The following is a 22,794-nucleotide window of genomic DNA, read 5'->3' as shown; positions in this document are numbered from 1 at the left end:
AATGACCTTGTTTGCAGTTCGAGGTGTCCTGTCAACAGTTTTAAAGATGTCTCTTTTACAATGGTAGCCTACGAAGAAAATGCTTTATGGGAAACATTTTGCGACTGTGCAAAATTGGAAGCAAGGCTGAGTGGTGGTACCGTATCCTGTTCTTATAATAGATCCAGGACTTTCATCAAATTTACTGTCATTATCCCCCGGATATGATGTCAAGGCTCTGCCTAACATCCGCTTCCTGAGCGACAAGAGCAAGCCAGCTATAAGCCTATGCTGTCAAAACTTTCATTTATAATTGCCAACCCAGCCTCCAAAATTCTCGACCGGGAAAGTCTACCAAAATGCGTTACTGAAGTTCTTGATTTACATGTGTGACGAGTTTGGTTTGTTTATGCATAACAGTGTAATTACAGTTCAGTTCATTACATTTAAAATCTATTATTTCATATGTGAATTTGCATACATTTGATATATCGATTATAATTGGAAAAACACAACACAAACTATAAATATCAGATTGATAAAAACCATATGACCCAGGCAGCCCTACAGACGCTACTACTGCCAATTCATACATGAACTTTATATGTTGCTGTGTAGTTTAATCTCACAAATTGTCATATTTCACATAAATATCATGCAGTTAAATGTAATCTCTGAAATGCAGAAGTATAAAGTAATATAAAATAGAAATACTTAAGTAAACTACCTCAGTACAGTATTTGAGTAAATCTACTTAGTTACTTTCAACCACTGCTGTAAACAAATTCCCTCTTCTGTCTTCTTCACATTGAGACGCGAGAAAACTAAGAAGGAAATATTCATGTAAAGTGTTCCCTTGTGAAGCCACAGCTCACTGACTCATATCGCATCCCGAGACATAATCAATTCATACACACCAGGAGCCTGTGTGATTCGTTTTAATAAGCTTTTGCCATTGTCTGACACACACACACTACAATCCCAAAATTCAAATAGCAAAAGACACGTAACTCATAGCTTGATGCAAAGCTTATCACTTAACTTATCACAGACAATAAAGGTCAAGTTAGAGTGCAACTGAAGGTCCATCACAAGAATTATCAATATCATTTCACACCTTCATAATAGAACCTCCACCATTCGTGGGAAAAACAAAGGAACTAGAAGAGCCAACGTACACTTCAATAAAAGCAATCATCTATTTAGGAGTAATCTTCGTGCTGAAGAAGGTCTTGCTCTGCGACGATCTTGAGGAGGAGGAACCTTGGATGTTGAGCGTAGCGGTATATATCCACAGCAACCACATCCACTCTCTCAGAGTTTACTCTTGACTGTGACATCCTTGGGAGCTGGGAAAGAAAAAAAGATAAACTTGTAAAAAGAGAGCACTTTACCTTAGTCATGCAGCGGTCAAAAGCATTTTGGCTGTTGGAGCTTCTGGTTGCTTCAGAGGGATCTGTTAGGGCGGATTAGTCATTCTCAGTCCAACATGGCTCAAGACACAATAAAAACATGCAAACACACACGTGTCACACACACACACCAAACAGACAGCCAGTGTGGGTAGTGCCAGGTGACACATAAGGTTTATAGTGGAGACTTGGAGGCCTGCCTGCAGCAGCCCTGTCAGACACATAGACAGTTCCAGTCCATCTACCAGCCAAGCACTGCTACTGCTCGCTCACTGCTGCTACAAAGTCTGCTGAACATCCATTAGAGGAGAAAGACACCAACAGCTAGTGCAGACTTTTTTATTTTTTTTATTTTTAAAGGTACAAACCTTCACCTGCATGTTTTGGAAAATAACCTCTTTAGTAAACCGACCCAGTGTGAAGATGTGAAAGTGCTGATTTCATGCTTCAAGTGAAGAGTTATTGCTTTGTCACAGTGTGAAACTGCAGCTTGTTGAGTGGAAGCTAAAAGTTTGTCCCATAACAGAAGCATAAAAGCAGACCTTCTAACTCTCAAGCTGGATTCATGGTTCAATTTTCACTATATAAAATAACTCAACTTTACAATATGAAGCTGCAATCAAAGTTAATACTACACATAAGTCTGTAAAGCAGCAGTCATACATGTGTGTGCAGCTGGGGTCAGAGGAACAAGCTGTAAACACAACACTGATATATTACTGCAACTCATTGTTATCAGGTTGTCCGAAAAAGTCGCTTAAGACTCTTCAGTTGATCCAAAATGCAGCGGCACGTGTATTAACAAGAACAAGGAAACAGGATCATATTACTCCTGTATTAGCTGCTCTGCACTGGCTCCCGGTAAAATACAGAATAGAATTCAAAATCCTTCTGATTTACAAATCAATTAATGGTCAGGCTCCAGCATATCTTAAAGATCTCATAGTACCTTATAAACCAACTAGAGCATTACGCTCCCAGACTGCAGGGTTACTTGTAGTTCCTAGAGTCTCTAAGAGTACAATGGGAGCCAGAGCCTTCAGCTATCAAGCTCCTCTCCAGTGGAACCAGCTTCCAGTTTGTGTTCGGGAGGCAGACACACTCTCCACATTTAAGAGTAGGCTAAAGACTTTCCTTTTTGATAAAGCTTATAGTTAGGGCTGGCTCAGGTTTGCCCTGGATCAGCCCCTAGTTATGCTGCTATAGGCTTAGACTGCCGGGGGACACCTCCCTGCTCTCCTCCTTCTCTTCCTCTCTCCTCCCCTCCCTCTCTTCTTCTCCCTCTGTATCTGTATGCATTTATGTAAATGTATGTTACTAACTCATCATCCGGGGCATCATCCCCGGAGTTTCTGTGTCTCATGTGGCAGGTTGCCACTGATAAAGTTTACGTTAGGATCATGAATCGTGGCTGCGCCTGCTGCCCTGGTCCTGCTGGACACCGGGAAGCCTTTTTGACATTTTCCTGGATTCATCCAAACTTTCTCTTTTTTCAACACAACATAATTCTCTGTTAAATGTTGTATTTGTACTATGTTGTTTATCCTGTACACACGGCATCTATTGCACGTCTGTCCGTCCTGGGAGAGGGATCCCTCCTCAGTTGCTCTCCCTGAGGTTTCTTCCATTTTTCCCCCTTTAATTATGGGGTTTCTTTTAGGAAGTTTTTCCTTGTGCGATGCGAGGGTCTAAGGACAGAGGGTGTCGTAACCTGTACAGTCTGTAAAGCACACTGAGACAAATGTGTAATTTGTGATATTGGGCTATACAAATAAATTTGATTTGATTTTGATTTGATTATGACCTCAGAATCATTACAGCAAACACAGAGCAACATTTGCATTACTTTGAAGTCTAGTAACAATGATGCTCTGCAACAAAGATGACGCATTACAAGTTCTGCTAAAGGTTTTAAATGTTATACACTTCCTGTCTCCTAAGTGGGCCTGGCGCATTCACCACTACCCGCCTCTATATTCAGGCTTTGCATACGCAGGAAATACTTGTTAGTAGAATCAAGTCATTGTTGGATCGGCATTTTCATATGACTTTTGACAATAAGAAAGACATAGAATATCATTAGCATTATCCTTTAGGCTCATGCTCACAATTATATTGTATGACAGTGTGATGTGTCTGCTTCTGCTTAGTCATTGTTACATTTTGATCCACAAACTCTTTGTAGTAAACTCTCTACATATTTAGGCTTTTGTATAAAGTAGAGAGAACAAGGGCATCGCAGTGTGGGATCCCATTATTTTTAGCAATTGATCTTCCCTGAGGCCCGCATTGAAATGAGAGAGAAATCCTTCCTGGTATCGGCCACTACAGGTCGGATCTGTCTGTAAAAAGATTAAAAAAAATTAAGACTCTTAACCCAATATCTGACTTTAAAGCTTATGTGGGAGATACGGCTGCAGAGTTGATTGGATTCTGCTCTTATTTTTAATAAGCTGCTCCTCTTTTCTCTTTTACTCCTCTTTGACTCCTTGTCTAGCAGGGCACATGTGTGAAACACACATTTTATGGTATGTTTTCATTTTGGTGTGCTTGTTTTTTTTATGTCTGCTGCTTTTCTTTGGCAAATGCGTCTTAAAACACACTGAATTGTAAAGGTAAGACAATTATGTTAAATGTCATGCATCCTGTATATATACAGCCTTGAACTACTAAGCAGCATGCATATTAATAATATACAGGGGGATACATTCAAAGCCTAGAGGCAATTCTCTGTTGTTTTGACTTTACTGCCACTGAGACCATGAAAATCCTCCTTTCATTTCAAATTAAACACAACAATTCTTGCTTTAGTTTCAATGTCAAACTTGATTCACTGCATTGCTTTCTGCTGTTCATGCTGCAAGATTGTGTTGAATGTTTGTCTGTCTGTGTGGTTTCTTTAGGGATACACTTTTCTATTTCAGTTCATTAATAGCTACTATTTGTTACAACTCTGAAGAGTGTGTGTATATATAAAATAAATAAAGCCTGATTATTCTAGCTTTGTCAGGTCTAAAATCACAGACAGAGCCCGGTTCTAAAGACTTTGATTTAGCTCCAACTTCTTACTGTGTATTGAGAAAAGGAGAGTTTGAGTGACCCTGCTCCCTCTGAATAATTCAGGTAAATGTAAGATTGTCAAATTAGACGCAGGGATGAGCAGCTGTGCAAAGCTTCTGGAACATTTGGTGAACATTTGCAGCATCTTTCTGATTTGTGTTGGTCTTGAGTTTGGCTTTGACTGCAGCTGTGAGCCAAAAAAACAAACTGTTTTATAAAAGCAGAAAGTACGAAATGGTTAAAACCTCGCTCTCAAAATGTTTTGAGGCGAGAGGTGAGTTTGATTTATAGCAGCGGTACAGCAAGACATTAGAGGTTAAGGCTGCAGTTGTAATACCAATGCTTAATTTGAATAATTGAGTGAATGACTGATCATGTTTAGGGGCATAGACTGCTTGGCATTATAACACTATCAATCACGGGTGTAATCAAAACAAATGGGTGAAGTCATCATGTCACAGCTCGAGCCAACATAAAATTTACGTATTTACTAAACTTCATTTAACCGTACAGATCAATCTGTAATGATGGCACACAACTTTCTTTTAGTCCATTTATGAAAAGTGGTTGAGACAGAATTTTCTGATCGAAGGAGAAACCTTGGAGTCTTAAAACGTTGTTGTTGTTTCTTTCATTTTAACCAGACACTTTTCACCCTCAGAGGCAACAGCTTTTTATATTTACTGCCTCTGCAACACTTTGTAAACGACCCAGCTTGAGGCCAGCAATGCCCAATGCAAAAAGCCATTTTCATTTAACTGAGGTGCAAATATTGGTAATTTATTCCCAAAACATATGACTGGTTGGAGGAAATGTCAGGGTTTCTTCTCTAAACACATTACTTACATTTCACACATGGATAACGACTGCCCATCTACAAACACACTTAATGTCGTTATTCCTTTTGATAGAGCAAACTACACATGTTGACACACACCATGCTGGTTACCTGAAAAATAAGCTGCTGTCATTGGTCAGGCTAAAGGAGCGGACACAGAAATGAGGGCAAAACACAGATGATTGGCTAAGAAATGTATAAAAGTCCTCAAATATAATCTTGCTCAACTTGGAAAAAGAAAGACACACTCACAAAGGTTCAGTGCTTCCACTCAGGTTGTTATATTAAAGTGCATAAAAAGCAGGTAGATTGGAGCACACCTACTGACTGCACACACTTTCCCTGAGTCTTGTCGTCATTACAGTCACTTCATGCTGATAAAATCCAGATGTACTCGAATACACTTTCATTTACACTTACTCACATACTGTATGTATATATGTGTCTGTTCAGATCACAAATCTGATTGCATCTTCTTTGGTTTTTCCGGGCTATATGTAAGTCAGTGCATGTCCTTACTCCGAGCCAGAGGGTGGTTGTAATGCACACATGTTTTTTGGTAACAGCTTTAAATCTTCAGGAGAAAAATAACTTGTGGACTTAAACAGTTCAGTTGTAACAATAAAGGTTTCTAGGAACTATCCATAAACAAACACAAACACATGGATGGACTACAAGCGAGACAAAGGAAGTAATTAGAGCACCCGACTCCCTCATAAATAACAAATTGGGATTTATATATGTTTGTGTGAGTTAAACAAATGAGATACAATGTAGATGTATTTTCAGGCTACCTGTTTCCTTCTGCTTCGAGTCTTTATGCTAAACTAAGCTAACAACTTCCTGACTCCAGCTCGCTGCTTATCATACAGACATGTGACAGGTATCTTCTCATCTAACATCTAATGTTGAACCTAACTTATCTCCTTTAAGTCTTTTTTAACGTGTGGATTGTGCTTAGTAGTATACTCGCATCTCATGAAAGGCGTGAATGACTGTCCTATTAATACACATTAGAAAAGAAAAGTAAGAATGTTTCATTTTTAGTGATGCAATAAATTGTTCTGCTTTGCCTCTTACTAAAGACCATAAGCTTCATGACATACGTGTAACTCCATATCACAATTTAACATTTACCACATGTTTTAACCAAAACAAATGTCAATTTGTGTTAAAATAGATTTAATTGGATAAATAAATCTAATCAATTTGAGTGAAATAACAAGGCAGTTCCTCTGGTTGTCAGCTATGGAAAAGGTCATGGCAATAAACAGAATATATAATGTAAACATCACATGGACTGTATGTCAGTATTGCAGCTCTAAATGTGCAATTTGCTTTTGTTCATTAAAATCAATTGTTAAACAACTGGGCTCTAGACGTTGTGCGTTTTTAAAGGTTTTATTTGTGTGCACATGTTTATTTGATGTATTTACACACAATTAAGTGTGCTATGTATACAGTATTCTGTGTCTAATGACCGTTATGTGTGTGTTAATGTACTGGATGTGCAAATAGCACACAGTGCATGAAGCAGAGTATTTATCACACCACTGCGTGTCTCTATATTTGTGTGAAGCTAAATTGAGCTGAGATGAGCTGTCATCACTTCAGAAAGGCAAGTGTGTATTTGTGTGTACAGTGTGTGTGTGTGTGTGTGTGTGAGTGAGTGTGTGAAAGACAACTCACCAGCAGGGAAGTAGAGCGGGAGGGTCTTCATGTACAGCTCCTTATCCATCGGCAAGAACACACAGAAGATGACTCTGTCCAGCTGACGCGCACACACACACACACACACACACACACGCACACACACACACACACAATGACCTTTATTACAAGCATATACAATAACCGTGAATTTATCAACAGCAGGGGGGAAATAATGTAACAGTGTGACATTGTGCGGAGGCGATATAAGGAGAAAGCAGCTAATGCATCAGCCCATTACTCTCCTATTAGCTTCCTATTATGATCTTATGATCATGCCACAACACAGCGCTTATTATAGGCAGTGTGCTGGGGACAGAGTGCAGGAAATGTGCTGAGCATGTGTGAGAGAAAGAAAGAGAGTAGTATTCCTGTGTAGGTCTAGAAGCACTTCTATTGTAAACGTGTTTGTGTGAATGTGGGAGAGCTGAGTAACTTTGTGTGTTTTTGTGCATGCCCCTGAGTGTTACACTGAGTGTGTGTGTATTTGGCATTAGACCCTCAGCTTCTCTCATTACTGTGTAAAGCAGACACATACACACACACACACACACACGCGTGCACACACACAAGCACACACATAGCCATAAAGATAATAGCTTTCAAATAATATTAGGACACTGGCCGAGTGAGTGCAGCTATTTTACATCAATAAACAATCTTTATGCCCTGTGCTCTTGTGTTCTTTAGATCTCTGCAGTCTATAATATTTATATTCTATTCTGTAAAGCTGGACATAGAGTACAGTACAGTAAACAGCACTATATGTAGTCTGATGATTAAAGTTACTGTAGTTACAGTAAAAAGATGCTTCCAGGGATATAAGGTCCACTGTGCTCTCTTATTTCTCAAACTCTGACAAACATTATTACCTCCCTAATGTCTCTACATAGGTTTTGATTTTTCCGTTTTGGGGCGAGGCAGTGCAATATAATGCCCGGCTGTTTCTATCACTTTCTGCTTGTTGTGGGAGCTTTTTAAGACGGACATTTCAGCATCTTGCAGCTCCTGTTTTTTTTAGCCCAGTGCCACAATTACCACCACTCGCCAGGATTTGAATGGAGGCTAAAAGGAAAGATATGAAAATGTGCAGTGAGTAACTACATCCCCTGGGCTAAGGTTCGAAATGTCTGACCCACACACTGAGTTGCCTCTACTTGCGCAATTTCTCAGCCTCCGTCATTCAAATTAAAGCAAATGTTTGCGAGGAGAGATGCAAAATGGCCTCCATAATATGGTAGCAGTGGGGAGCTCATGTTGATACTATTGCAACAGGGACCCTGGAGATGCTAACAATAACATCAAGTGAATATCATAATTGCCTGTCTTCAAGGGAAACAGATACATATTCTCTTCTCAAACAGAAAATCTGACAGCAGCAAAGTTTATTTTACTAGCTTTTAGTTTGCATTGAGTAAATGTTAAATAAAATGATTTTCAAAGTTCGTTCTTATTAACAAACTCCCCACAAGGTCCATTTAGTATTTGTACTGGAGCTTTCAATCGTACAACAGGATCCTCCGCAACAGATAGAGTTTATCCAGTTATGGAATTGCAGATGTTCGAATTCTCATTGTCTTCTAAAGCCGAGAGTTAGTATATCATTCACTAATAGTTTGTGGGCTTACTGGTTACGTAAAATAAAAAAAAAGCTCTGTCACGACTAGCACATCCACTGTGTAGTTTTCCCCACGTGGATTCAAGATGCAGTAGCTAGCTACAGCTGTTATAATCTGCTAACAACAGCTGGCATTTCAGTCTACAAAATAGAATAGAAATGAGAAGCTGTTTTTATCTACAGTCAACGTTGACTTCTGGTTTCACACGGGATACGAACAGCGGTACCCATCCACCTGGACCTCCTCACATTTACGTGGGTTAAATGCAAATTATAGTGCATTCATTACAAGTACGAACAGTGTATGAGAACAACCTATGAAGAAAACCACACGAGAAATGCTCCGTTTTATTTCTTTACATCTGCTGATAAGGATAAATATGATCTTGAACAGCTACTAAATGGATCTTGTGGTGTAAGTCGTTTTCTCAAATGTCATACATCAGTTTTGTTGAAACTTTCAGGTTGACTGTGAATCTAATTTGTAAAATACATCAATGAAACTTATGAGCTGCCCCAGGTTTACTTTCTTGCAACAGTTCTGCTGGTGTTTTACGAATAAATTATTAATGTTGTTTAGTATGACACTTGATGTAGAGTGTTGGCACATTTCCACCGTGTCTTGAGTCCATTTTGTCTGTATTACTGTGTGTGTACTTTTCAATTAAATCTTCTACATTACAGCTCTCCAAGCCAGAGTCAGAACAAACACAACGCAGTTTAAAAATTTGCAAAATGGAGCGGGTTCAATTAAAGAATAAACCTCCTCTGGTGAACATTCTCACTTTATATGTATGCAAATAAATTCCGTCTCACCATCTCATTTGTTCACAATAAAACATTTCCCCCCCCCTTATAAAGCACACAGTGGAACTATTTCCGGGCAGAATTGAAATAAGAGCCTGGTTGATTTGGCTTTCTGCTCTTGTATTTAGCCGTTTAAGTCTTGTTGACTGTTGAGCCTCCGTGATGAGACGTGTACTGTTTAATGTTCCTTTGTTGAGCTCGCTGCGGCTGACGGCATCAGTCGACTGGTATTGCTACAGAGACTCTGGAGACTCCAGCGCTAACAATAACAACGTCAACACCCTCTCTGGGAGGTGATACAGCACGGTGGTTAGAGACAGAGAGAAAGATTGAAAAGAGCAGAGGGAGGAGACCTGAGAGTAAAAGGAGGAAGAGGGGAGGAGAGTTTAGAGCATGTTAACGACTGATTGGAAAGTTTCCTCTTTGTTCAAATCTCCCATCACCCCCGTCCTCCCCCCCCCCCCCAGTCATCTATTCCATCATTTTGTCTTTTCTTTGCTCGCCGTTTCTCCGGAGAGAAAGTGTGTGTGTGTGTGTGCGTGTATGTGTTAGTAGGATTTAGTCCCGCAAGGAGCCAATTAAAACGCAGACTTGGCCATGAGCATGAGAGCCAGAACTTGTGTCTGTGTCACTGTGTGCGTGCGTGCATGTGTAAGTGCGTGCAATGCACCCTTCTCCTCGCTCCCACCAGAAAACAAACACAACAGCTGTGAAAGGAATAATACCTTGAGGAAATGGAAGGGAAAAATGGCCAATCATGCAGACACAAACACACACACACACACACCTTGTTGTGATGTTCATCCAGATACTCCCTTACAGTTGCTAGCGCTTCGTGCACAGCCTGCTCGGGTGGATATCCTACACAAACAAAAATATATAAACAATTGACAAGAACAGGTGCAGTGACAGATCTGTGTGTTTGCGTTAGTTTGTTGTCTGCACTGGGTTTTTTTCAGATGTCTGTCCTTCTTTCCGCTCTTCTAACACTGTTCTGTGTTTTCCCACTTCTCATCCAGACTCGCCTATTGCGGCGAGGTGGAGACATAACACACTTGTTGGTTATGAGGAGACAGATGGGGAAAGACTACGGTGCTTCTTTAATATTCATTCAGCGATCGAGACCTTTCAGTGCAGGAAAGTGATCCCCGCTGCTGGAAATGCAACACAAAGGCAGTAAAAATTCATCATCTGGCCAAACTGCTCAGCCAGAAACAAACACATAGTGTGTGATTATACAGTTATTATTCTATACACGAGGAGAGTGTTCACTATGTGAACAAATGGGGAATACATGAGGGCACAAATTAGCACTGAACAATGTATTGTTACAGCATAAAAATATATACAATGCTCAGGCTATAATGTAATCTATCAAACTGGGCCCATTATATTACTCTATATAAACTTTTTGTACTGCCTGATAGTAAAGTAATAAGTTATAGTCAAATAGTCGTCCTCTAATGAATAAGCATCTTTAAAATGATCGTGGTCCACCTCCACGGGTGCGTTTTCATATTTGGCTTTTCTTAATGGCGTGTGCAGGCGGTGACAGCTGCCTCACTCTTTTGCTACAAATGTCAATCATATACTTCTTCTTCTTCTTCTTCTATACTACTTCAAACAGCAGATGTGTTTTGAGTGAAACGTTATGCCATCCAGATTAAATTTAATCAACCTAATGAGGTTAAAGGAATGTATAAGTTTCCAAAATGTATCCTACATTAGACCCTTGTGGATAATAAAGCAAGACTTATGTTTTTAAGGTTATGTTAAGGCAACTCAAAGCAAGATAGTCTTAGTTAACAGCAACACGAGGTATAACACAGGACGTGTTCAATCGTGATCTTTTTCTACCCTTAATCGAAGTGTTTAGTAGCCCTTACTAAACCTCACACGTGACTTAGGATGCAAACCTGTACATCCACCATCTGCCCGCTAATGCTAAAATGGTAAAATGGTATTACCTCATGTAAAGCCCATCAAAGGTCTTCCCACCTAATTTGTAACTTGGTCTAAGAATGATGGAAACACACGTGTTGGTGTGCACTGTCTTAAAGAGAAACTAATGGTTGCTCGATTCAATAAAGAAATGTTCAGTGCATAACAAGCTCTAGGGAGGACATTATTCAAAAACTACTAATGTGATTGGCTGACAGTTCTGTTAGCATAACCCCTCCATTACTTTTTTTATTTCATCAAACGTTGGCTGATACAGTGAAGAGTACCTTTGATAGTTGTTACATACATCTGCAATGATTGGCCAATTGATAGATTATATATAGAGATAATATTGATAAAGGAATAATCGTTAAAGTATTCTTTAATAAAGAAATGGAAGAAAAGGCTGTTTTCTGTTTTGTAAAATATTAAACTGAATATTTTTGGGTTTAGTACTGACAAAGTACGACATTTAAAGAAATCACTTTGGACTTTGAGAAACTGGGATGGACATTTCTCCCTATTTTCTGACATTTTGTAGACCAACGATTATTCGATGAATCTAGAAAATAATCTGCAGATTAATCGTTAATGAAAATAATTGTTAGTTGCAGCCCTACTGTTCATCCTACTGTTAAATCCATCTCAAATTGAGACAATTGGATTTCTCCTTCCTCTTTAAAGGTGAGCCCAGGTTGAAAGACAAAACTTTGGAAGTACTCTTAAAAATGATGATGAGCTAAATGGAGCAACAGAGAGACAGACACGGATAAAACACTGAGGCAATCACAACTTTGGCCTTTTCCTCTCTCGAGCAACATGGGAGAAGTGTCGACAACGGGCCCTCACACCCAGACACACCCCGGGGAGTGTTTAAACACTATCCTTAACTCTCCTGCCAGTGTGAGAGGTATTACAGTCAATCTGACACAATCTCCAAGTTTAATCTATCTTAATCTGCCGGTCTTAATCCGAGGCTTTAATCTGAGAACCACCTCTGGCCTGCAGGAGATAATGTGACAAGTGGCACAGGACGGCACAGCACCCTGGTGAAACAGAAAGACTGAGACTGGAAACAAGCATGTGATGGAAAACACAGCCAGTGTGCACAGCATATAAACACAGGAATAGATATATTGTTGTTGGATGAAAATTCATTTTTCACACTCAAAGAACAATTTCAGAAAGTTGAGCATAAAGCCCAAGAAAAACATAAACATTTGAAGAAAAACTATGAAAATGATAATCACACACACACACACATCCACACCACACACACACACACACACACACACACACACACACACACAGATGAAAATGTCATGCATCTGTTCTGGTTAGATAGTGGGGCAGTTAAGCATAACAGTTGTGCATTCTGCAATATTTACAATTATTATTAAGGGCAAAAATCTCTTTCTTTCCTTTGCAACGCGATGGAGCAGCTACCTGCAGTATAAACTCAGGAATATTGTAGTTGCAGAGACAGAAGAGTTTTTCGTCATGAGGCATGTCCTCCTGCACTATCAGAGGCAAACTCAGTCTAGGAAACAAGAGTGACCTCTTGACCTGCTTGGAAGAGTTTCTGCAGCCAAGTCAGTCAAAGTCTCTTGTTGCCAACAGTGTAGTTCTTGATGGATCCTCAGGCTTTTTTGTTCACCTGCAAAAATATACCAGCCACTCAACAGATTACCATTGTTTGTTGTTTGGGCTGGTGAGAGAAGCAAATCCAGCAGCCTCTTATTTTTACCAGCATTTTGCTGGGGGCTGTTGCTGATTTTCTAACTATGATTAATTTTTCAGAATGTCTGCCAAATTTGCAGCACCCCATTAGCTTTACATTTTCATAACACAAACCTACATCTGTGCCAAATGTGTTGCTTTTTTCACAAAATGCACAATTGTTATGAATATTTCAACCTAGGTGACCCTCTGTGAGGAGGAGACGTACACAACAACACTGACCGTAGATTCCAGTGGAGATGCAGGGGAAAGCCTGCAGAGTAGAGATGACAAACAGAGTGGTTACAGTCTGTTGCTGATCACATAACAACCAGCTTTCAACTCCCTCACACACACACTCACACAGACACGCATGCATGCACACACGCACACATCAATGCACAGAAAACTCTCTCTCTGCTGGATCTCGATGGAGTCTTTCTCCTGATTGTTTTTTATGGCAGCTATTCTTCTCTGTCTGTTTTTCACTTCTATTCAAAGACCGTTCTTTCGATCATCTTTTGTGATGATGTGAAAGAACTTTCTTCATCAGCAATTAACCAGGCATTACTATTATTACTATTATATTGTCGTAATTATAAAGGGGTGTGTGGTGACTATCATAGTTATTATATTTCTATAGTTTATCTATAACATTTCAGTCCTGGTGGATGTGGATCACTGTAGGTTTCTTTTGGAGACAGCGAGTGTGATTTAACAGCACAGAACACAGAGTTACGTTCAAAATGACAAATGTCAGAAAAACTGACAAACCAACCGTGCGTGGGCTGAACATAATTATTGTGTCACATAAAGACAGCAAATAATTGATCTTTTTTCATCATGCTGTGAGCGACCGTAATCAGTTATCCAACAGGACAGACTTGTGAAAGGAGTTGTTTACATTGGCTGACAACGTGATGGAGAGGTGCTGGTTCTCAAAAATGCCAGTAAGCGCCTCTCACCTGCAGCTCTTCACCCAACTGCTCACTGTGACTATTCCAAAAATGAAAGCAACCTGTGTTTCAGCAGTTGAGTGCTTATACAGGATTACTTTCCCTCACAAGTATGTCTTAAAACAATTCTCTCAAGGGTTAAGACACTGACCATGAACCACAAAGAAGAATCTGTTTTTCCCGTCTCTCTCTGCCTCTGCAGTGTTTTAACTCCACCTTCTAGTATCGGCCCAGCTGTGCTGTACCATGCAGTGGAAAAGCAGCATTCGTGGGCAGTATGGACAGCAGCAACAACTACAAAGACCAATAACTTTTTTAATTTACTTGCGTGTGAGAATTGTTTTAAGACACTGTTTGAAAACAAGTGAACCTTTCCTTTGCTATGGAAGCAGTAAATGTAATTTGCATTAGCAGAAACTTTAAACCCCTGCGATGGGGCTGCAGGAGAGCAAACGGTAAATAGGGAGCCTTCTGTCCATTAGATAAAATTACAAACCGTAACATTTAAGTACATGAATCAATCCCTGAGAATCCCTTGTGAGTGAGTAGGTAGTTTAAAATCTGCTCAGGAAAGGAAAAATATGCCAATAACCATGAAAACTGCTATAATGAGATAATTATTGGATGTAAATATATTTAATCCCGAGCATTGAAAAATGTGATGGATGGTTTTTGATATAAAAATCGTAGGCATTATAACTTTAAGTCATTGTCAGGCGGATTCATGGCACAACACTGGTTCTGAGTTGAGAAAAGCAGCCAATAAACTTCAAAGTAAATCAAATCTGGCAGATTCTCAACCTGCTGTCAAATACTGCGGTACGAGCAGATGCCAGGACGCTCTCTGTGTCTCCAGATCTCTTCATTTGACCAGATTGTGGAGTTGGCAACTCAGGGTGAGAGCAGACACGACTCACAGGTCCTCAACGCGAAAGGTAAACATGAAAGTCAATGGAAGTGAAATAATAAAAGAAAGCTCTAGGGCCTTCATATGGAAAACACACGACACTGTTGTCTAGTCGAGGTAAGGTTGTACTGAAGAGGAGATTTTATCGGTGTCACTAAAGCTCTGTGAGGCACATTTGTGATTTGTCACTTTGAGCTTCACCAACATTTTCTGCTTAATTTTATATAACAGCGTCAATCAAATCAAGACATTGAGATAACCCCACTGCACAGACACATTTACACAAATGCACATTTTGGACAGGTACTCCACTGCAATTATAATAAGTGCTGTAATTGCTTCCTAAAAAACAAACTGTTACTTCACTGCAACTGATCTAACTCTTTAAATTCTACTCTTGAGTAGTGAAACTACAAATACACAACATTTATCCTTCTTCTACTGTACCTTTAACTTTAACTTTGGTGTTTTTCTTTGACTTAACACCTTGTTCTGTAGTGAAATCTCCCGCCTGGTGTGTTTCATAAAGCCTTCTTACGGCTCAACAATCCTACCTGCAGCTCCTGTTTCCCTCTCTGCATATATCTCAGTTTGAATGTGGTTTCCTTTGAAAAATCTTCATGTGATGAATCTTCTTATGTCTTTAGCTCGGCAGTCATGACTCTTCTTTCCTCTCATCTGTCCTGTCTGTCTCGTTTGCTCTCTTCACTTTATGTGTCCCAATCTTCAATTCTCTTCTTAACCTCTCTGTATTAATCTAATCTCTCAGTTTTCTGCACTTTAGTCCTCTCCACCACAACAACAAACTACTCAGTTTCTTTCCATCTCTCTATCTTCCTGCTCCTTCATAGCAACAATCACCCCCCCGTCCTCACCACAGAGCGTGCAGAGTTTGTGGTGGCTGCTCTCAGGCTGTTCTTGTAGCACGACCTCAAGGCTTCCTTCTCCTCCTCTCCCACTCCTCCTTGTGCAATCGGCCCCACAGTGTGGATCACATCTGCAGAGACAGCGAGAGATGAGAAGATGAAACACTTCTTACCACAGTATGACAGATATGATGACAGCAGTAAAATACCTCCTGAGTTTAATCTCCCCAGTAGGCATGGGATGATAATGTCATGTCCCGACCGTACATTTTGTTAAGAAACAAATATTATTCATTGCACCACAGATAGGAAACACGTCTTTTAGTGAAAAACAGGGAATATACAATCTTAATTAAGGTCATCATAAATCATAAGGCCACTTGAATAAATAAAGGATGAATAGATAAATACAAATGAGCAACATTATGCCAGTCTCTTCTTTAGTACATGATAATTCCTGTATTTTCAAATCAGGCTCAAACTTTTTCCAAGTCATATTCACGATTTTCGCGATAATAGAAAATCGTGAGTGTTTTTTAATTTCGTTTTTTTCATTGCTATAAAATATGTGTTTATTGTGGCAGCCATGTTAAATATAGTCTCACTTTCATCAAAATGAATAAAAAATACAAATCAGAAAAATATAGCCTTACAGTGGAAATGAAAAGTCCTGAACCGTCTATATAACACAACTTTATAAATGCTAAATATAGTATCAGTGAATTCATTGAGAAACTGGTATCTTGGCAGCAACAGATGACTCTTGGTTTGGTAGATTAATGCCGTGTTCATGTCATGTATGAGTAATGAGGAATTTTGAGCTTATGACTTGTAAGTTGTGTTCACGTTGAAGTTGAAAGTCCAACATTCAATGTTCATTTAGTGCATATGGAGTTATTTTTAATGCACACTATTTTTAACACTCACATCACCAAATTCAAGTCACACACAACTGTCCTGAGTTATCCTGCATACTTAATGTGGTTTTGATATGTATTGTTCTATCTTACTCACAGTGTAAGTGTGTGTCACAGTGATGATGTGTTAAATATCAGGGGATCTCGCAGGCCAGGAGAACAGAACTCACACATGAAACCAAACAGGATCCCTATTTCTAACCTTCGATTTCAGTGTGTTTTAATTTCCTATTCTCTTGGCTCTGACTGTTTTTATTTCTATTAGTGTTGTGTTTCTTTTGCACTTTGTCTCGATGCTTTTGATGTTTTATGTAAAGCGCTTTAAATTGCCTTGTTGCTGAAATGTGCTATATAAATAAACTCGCCTTGCCGTGCCTCACATCAAAACTGCAGGCCGGGCTCTTGTTGTGAGCCTTTTAGCTGGAAGGTAAGCCACATTTTTCATACTTCACTCAGTAATGTTTTTCCCAGTAACAGACTTGATTTTAATTTCGTTATTAATCGTCATTTGAACAACCATTCAGAGGTCTGTTACCAGGTTACAGATGACAGGCACTCAGCCTTCAGCAAACTGCTGTCTTATCTCCCATATACAGTAATATATAGTAATAGCGTCTAATATTCGTACATTTGTATATTTTAACAGCACACCTGGGAAGCCATACAGGCACTGCTGTCATGGTTTAGATGCTGTAAGCAAGTCATTTTTAAATATACAACCTGCGACACATGTAAAGTAATGTTGTGGCCGTGTGTCACTTGCCTCTGTTGCCAAGAGCTGATGGCCTCCAATAGATCCAGAGGATGTATCACGTCAGCTGATATGAAATGATTCTCACATAAGTGCTTTACTTAGAGCTACACACCTTTATGAATCTGAAAAGCGTGCAAATGACATTAGCTTTGTCTCTCTCAGGAAGCTTACAGCAACAACGTCTTTCACTGTTTCTAATTGCTTTTTACAATTTATTGTTCATATTTTTCTGCTCGAAGGCTTCATACTGCGAGTACTTTCTTTGTCAAGTTAATCAATGTTTTTTCTAACCATGTCTCTGAAAAAACTATACAACTTTTATTCATACTTGAGAGATCATTGAGGGGCATCCCTCCTTTCCAATAACATCAGCAAAATAAAAACAAAAACAAAGAAAATGTAAACAAGACATATACAAACAGAGAGGCCAGACCAAAAAATTCTGGAAAACATTTTTGATCAGGGAAAATAATTAGATAGTTAGATTTAGATATTTAAGATGTAAAAAATATAAAATAGAAGGACCCATTGATCAAACGTTAAATGCATTTTAGTGTATTAAATCGAAGGCAGAGGAGAAAGAGAGTTAAAGCAGAGGAAGGGAACACATGACTTCACAAACTGAGTGAGAACGGAGAGAGTTGTAGTCAAGATGAGGTTAACTCTACACCCCTACGTCTACAGTGCCACATGTTTTAATGAGGCCCAGCACCAGGGCTGTAGTACTTGAGTGTGTAGTCTTGCACTTGTCTTGGACTTGTGCCCTGCCCTGTTGGATCCGTAATGGTCTTGGTCTCGGGTGTGACGGGTAATGCAAATGAGTAAGTACTAAGAGCCGGGTTTTGCTTGCATTCACCAAAATGAGCCGTTATCCAAGCTGTGTGCATGCAGTTATGCAGGAGAGCAGAGGAGTAGCATTGGAAAGACACTAATGAAGCTCAGCGTAAGTTCAATCAGGAAGAATACCTTTCTGCTTCATTCATTCTTAATTCTCTCTTTCACTCCTCCAGCTGCTTCTAATCAGCTGATTATAGGCATCGCTTTTAGTTAACCAACTAGAATTTGCCACGATCTCAAACAACCAATCATGTCGCTGCTGTCAAACTTTAAATCTGATCTCCTCTCTGCTGCCATCAGCTGTCATTTCAGGCGGTATATATTGTCAAGGCCTTCCAGTCATCGTATCCAGTGGCCAGGTTGAGCTCATCAGAAGTCAGAACTCCTCATCAAATCTAGATCTTCAGCGTCACCACCAGTGTCTAGACCCCAAGGGGGCGCTTTCCTATTCTGACAGCTTCACCTCCTCCTTAAAATATATATCACGATGGGGTCAATCGCCAAAGACTATTCACATTTCTAATCCTTTTTTTTCTCCGCACACGTCAATAAATATTTGTTCACTCAGAAATAAGTCTCTCCTGATTGAATGGCCTATTATGGTTTTGAACAGGACCCAATTTGATCTGGATTGCAATCAGTCTTGAATCGAGTGGCACTTCTGTGATACTACGTGACCAAACACCTCAAGCTGAGCCTCAAACCTTCCCAGTGGTCATAAAACAAGTCTCATTTTCAACTTCAAATTCAGGAGAGAGTTTTTTGTAGAGGCCATTCGTGTGCTGTAGCTTATTTGCAATGTGTGTATTCACTTCTAAAAGGTTTAAATTGAGGAGAACCACAAATGATAAAGTCTTTTAGATGACAACCCATTGAACTGATATAACGGATATGAATGGATGTAACAGAGTTTACAAGGTTTCACATATGAACCAATGATAATTAGAATAGGAAAGAAAAGTCCAGTTCCCATGAGGCTTTAGGGGATATAAGCAGGAAGTACATGGATTCAGTGAGTTATGCTGTGGGCTACAATTTGAGCATCGTATCTTTAGCATTTATTTGTTTACAATTGACATAGTTAAAAGTATGATGAATTAGCTTTTAGCTGTACAGACAACTATCACTGGATTACTTTGATACCAAAGAAAACTTTATCAGGCAAGTTCTGGAGTTATAAGCAACTTGGAATTATGAATGATTGTTTCCGATGGTCATTGGAGATAGTGATATCCTCCGGAGAGTGCATCTCACACTAATTCTAAAAAATATGTGTATTGTGTCTGTGTGTTCAGATTTAATTGAGGTATGATTCCAAGAAGAAGTGCCACTTTTGACGTAAATTGCAGCAGTTTGGTGGTTTTTATTGCCTCTAAACTACAATAACAACTTCCCATTGTTTTCAGATGCTGTCATGTACCCGTCCATTTTACCTCACACAATATTGTTGCCTCAAGTCTCTGCGTCTGCACGATTTATCTGTTTCACAAAACAAAACAATATGAGCCTAATGATTAATTACAGTAGTAATGGACATTCATACAGCACACACACACACACACAGACACAGACACACACACACACAGTCTCTACAGCGCAGAAGAAGCTCTTTAATCCAACCCTTTTGAGGATAAGAGGCCATTAGGCAGAAAGATTTAACACAATGTTTGGGACCTTTTGAAATATGATCTGGTGATCTTATTTCAAAACCAGAAATTCAAAACATAAGCATGAAATGTGTTCCTGTGTCCACTTCCCTGACACACTTTACAGGCTTGTTAAGTTGTTAGAATTAGTTGTAGTTGTATCCATTGATAAGGATATTCTGCCACCTAAACACAATGAATGGGGGATATTTGGTTAGCGATGCAGGATCTGCTCATTAAGCCCAGGCAGTGGATCAGAGCTCTGGCTGCCAAAAATCTATTCTTTTGTTTATTTCTAAAAAACATTTGCGATACAAAGCTGAAAGAGAGGAAACTCTGGAGCCAAAGTAGTTTAAGCTTCAATTTAAAACCTTAAATCTTCTTAAAAATGAGTGCGGTAGCAAACATCTTGTAACATGTAACACAGGTATTACACATTGCTCTCTTTGATTCATGACTTAAATCAAAACCTGCTTCATTACAATACATTATTGTGATATTCAAAACGCAATCGCAGATGATACAAGTTCATTTAACAGCTAAAAGAAACTTGAGGTACTTCTGTAAGACATCAGATCTTGTGTAGCATGTGTATCGAGTACCCATTTTTCATGTTTAGAGAGAAGAATTGACTTTATTAATCCCCTTGGGGAAAATCAGGTGTCCAGTAGCTCACACAATCTGTATATACATATAGATCAGAGACAGTATGAGAAGGTAATAGCAATAATAATGCAGCATGCACAGGGTTAAAACTAAAAAGGTTACTTAAAAGCACAAACATATAAATAATTAGATAAAAGGTGCCAATAAAACGTAAAAGTACCACATAGTCCTTGAATGATTATTATTATTATTATTATTATACACACTGTTGAAAATATAAATGATTGAATCATTTCAGTGGGTTGGTACAAGGACAAAGTATATTTCTTATTTCTATGTATTTGAAGACTTTCAAGAGACTTAAGTGCAAGTGCAGTTATGGTTTCCTCTAATGTGGAATTACTCTTTAAAGTACTTTTACTTATTTTATTTAAAAAACAATGCTCAAAAATGTGCCCTGAGAAATTCATTATTTTCCTTGTTATTAACATTAAAATGAACATTAAGCAGTCCATTGTAATTATTAAAGTTGCATTAACTCACATGTGATGGACATTTGTGTTCAGTTCAACAACATTGACATAATATCACTTTATATGGCTGATATGTGTGAATGTAAGTCAATATCTGTCTCTTTAGCTGCTTTAGAGCTTTTACTGAAAACAGCCGGCTGCTGAGCGCGTTGAGCGTGAACCCAATCAGTAAAGGCCATAAAAACAAAACATTGAGCTGAAAGACAGAAGCCCTTTCACACAGCCTGTTCAAGGCAGGACTGTCACAGCGTTATTCCGCCTCGCTGTTCTGTACAAAACCTACTGACACAGAATGACGACGTCACCACTAGGTAGTCGCAGAGCCGAATCCACATCTGTGTAAAAGGGAAAGCCGGCACTGCGGGTCTACACACGCACCAGACACCAACTGTTGTGTTACATATTAAGGCTCTTTTGCTCCTGTAATGCCACCATGCTATCTAAAATCACACACTGGGACAGCTTTGTGCCGGCGTTTTTGCTTCAGTGTAAAAGAGCAAACCCAGCGTAATGGAGGATCTTCTTTATGGCAGTGTTGCGGAATCTCTGTGTAAAAGGGGATGGTAAAAACGCTGCCTAGAGCTGAAGGAAACTGCATAGCCGGATTATAATTCTCTGTGGGTTCGTCACACAATATTTGCCTTTCTTCTGCTCTTCGGGATGAAGCAGCAGTTTCAGCAGAAAATACTCCTCCTGCAATCATTAAACAGGAGACGAGGAGCTTTAGACCAATGGCAACTTATAAAAAACTATATGCTGTGATGCCTCTGCGTGTCCCCGAGACCAGAAACATGTGGATGAAAGTGTGCACCACAGACTGGTGCTGCCTACAGTGTCGAGTCCACAGATGTGGATTGAAAGAAACTCGTCTCTGTAACATGACAGTCGTTCATCAAACTGCTCGCTGATGAAAAAGAGTGCGGTCTCTGAGAAATCACTTAGTGTGAGTGCTAGGACTCACACAGAAAGAATAATAAGTGCTGCAATCAAAGCCTTTTTATACATCCGCAAGGCTGTCAGATATTAATATTCTTCTATAGCGAAGATTATCAAAGGTTTACACTAAATCCCTTCTTTCATATATCCATATCTATAATATCCATTGTATGATATAGATGTTTCCCTAGATTTTTCCTCAGGAATTGTCCATATGTTTTAGGCTATACTAATGCAACAGTAGGCTCTGTGTAAGAACAAGAGTGTGTGAGTGTTTGTGTGAGTGAGGATTTGAGCCTCTCAGCAGTAATGATCCTCCTGCAGGTGTCATTGGAATAATTGAGACAAACATAATGTAATCTGTAATGGGAGGATCACACTGGATAACCCTGATGACTACGTCCCTTCCCGCCTGACTCTCCTCCACTCTGCACATTTGTCCCAAATCTGAGCTCAGTGTCCATTAGATGTCAAGAGCCACAACATCAGCCGGCTACGTTTGTACTTCCTCTTTCCCCAGCAACAATGAACTCCGTCCGCTTGACTCAACTATACTGTTTCTACATGATGGCTTTATTTTCTTTATTGATTTATATATATATATATATATATATATATATATATATATATATATATATATATATATATATTTATGTGCTCATTAATCGATTCATCATTTGGTTCAGATCTACAGATTATTTACTTGTCTGACCAAAAACCAGAAAATCTCTGAATGCGAGTGAAGAGGACAG

At 39.3% G+C, this 22,794-nt stretch overlaps 1 protein-coding gene across 5 annotated transcripts in view; it reads right to left on the bottom strand.

Moving 5' to 3' along the window:
* Positions 1–901: 901 nt before the first annotated feature.
* The window catches only part of macrod1 (mono-ADP ribosylhydrolase 1), a 106,023-nt gene continuing 84,130 nt past the window's right edge, over positions 902–22,794 (bottom strand). For 2 of the 5 annotated variants that reach the window (XM_029441863.1, XM_029441861.1), the window contains 5 exons: positions 15,823–15,944; positions 13,328–13,358; positions 10,212–10,285; positions 6,979–7,060; positions 902–1,328 (listed from right to left, as the gene is read on the bottom strand). In XM_029441863.1, the coding sequence (XP_029297723.1) occupies positions 1,294–1,328; positions 6,979–7,060; positions 10,212–10,285; positions 13,328–13,358; positions 15,823–15,944 (344 nt within the window). In that variant the 3' untranslated portion in view covers positions 902–1,293. Of the gene's footprint in view, positions 1,329–5,400; positions 5,431–6,978; positions 7,061–10,211; positions 10,286–13,327; positions 13,359–15,822; positions 15,945–22,794 lie in introns of all 5 variants that reach the window. The other 3 variants (XM_029441862.1, XR_003832940.1, XM_029441864.1) reach the window with 3 other exon arrangements.

The sequence above is a fragment of the Cottoperca gobio genome, chromosome 10 (genome assembly GCF_900634415.1).
Source record: "Cottoperca gobio chromosome 10, fCotGob3.1, whole genome shotgun sequence".
Taxonomy (NCBI): Eukaryota; Metazoa; Chordata; class Actinopteri; order Perciformes; family Bovichtidae; genus Cottoperca; species Cottoperca gobio.
This window is presented reverse-complemented; position numbering and strand designations above follow the sequence as displayed.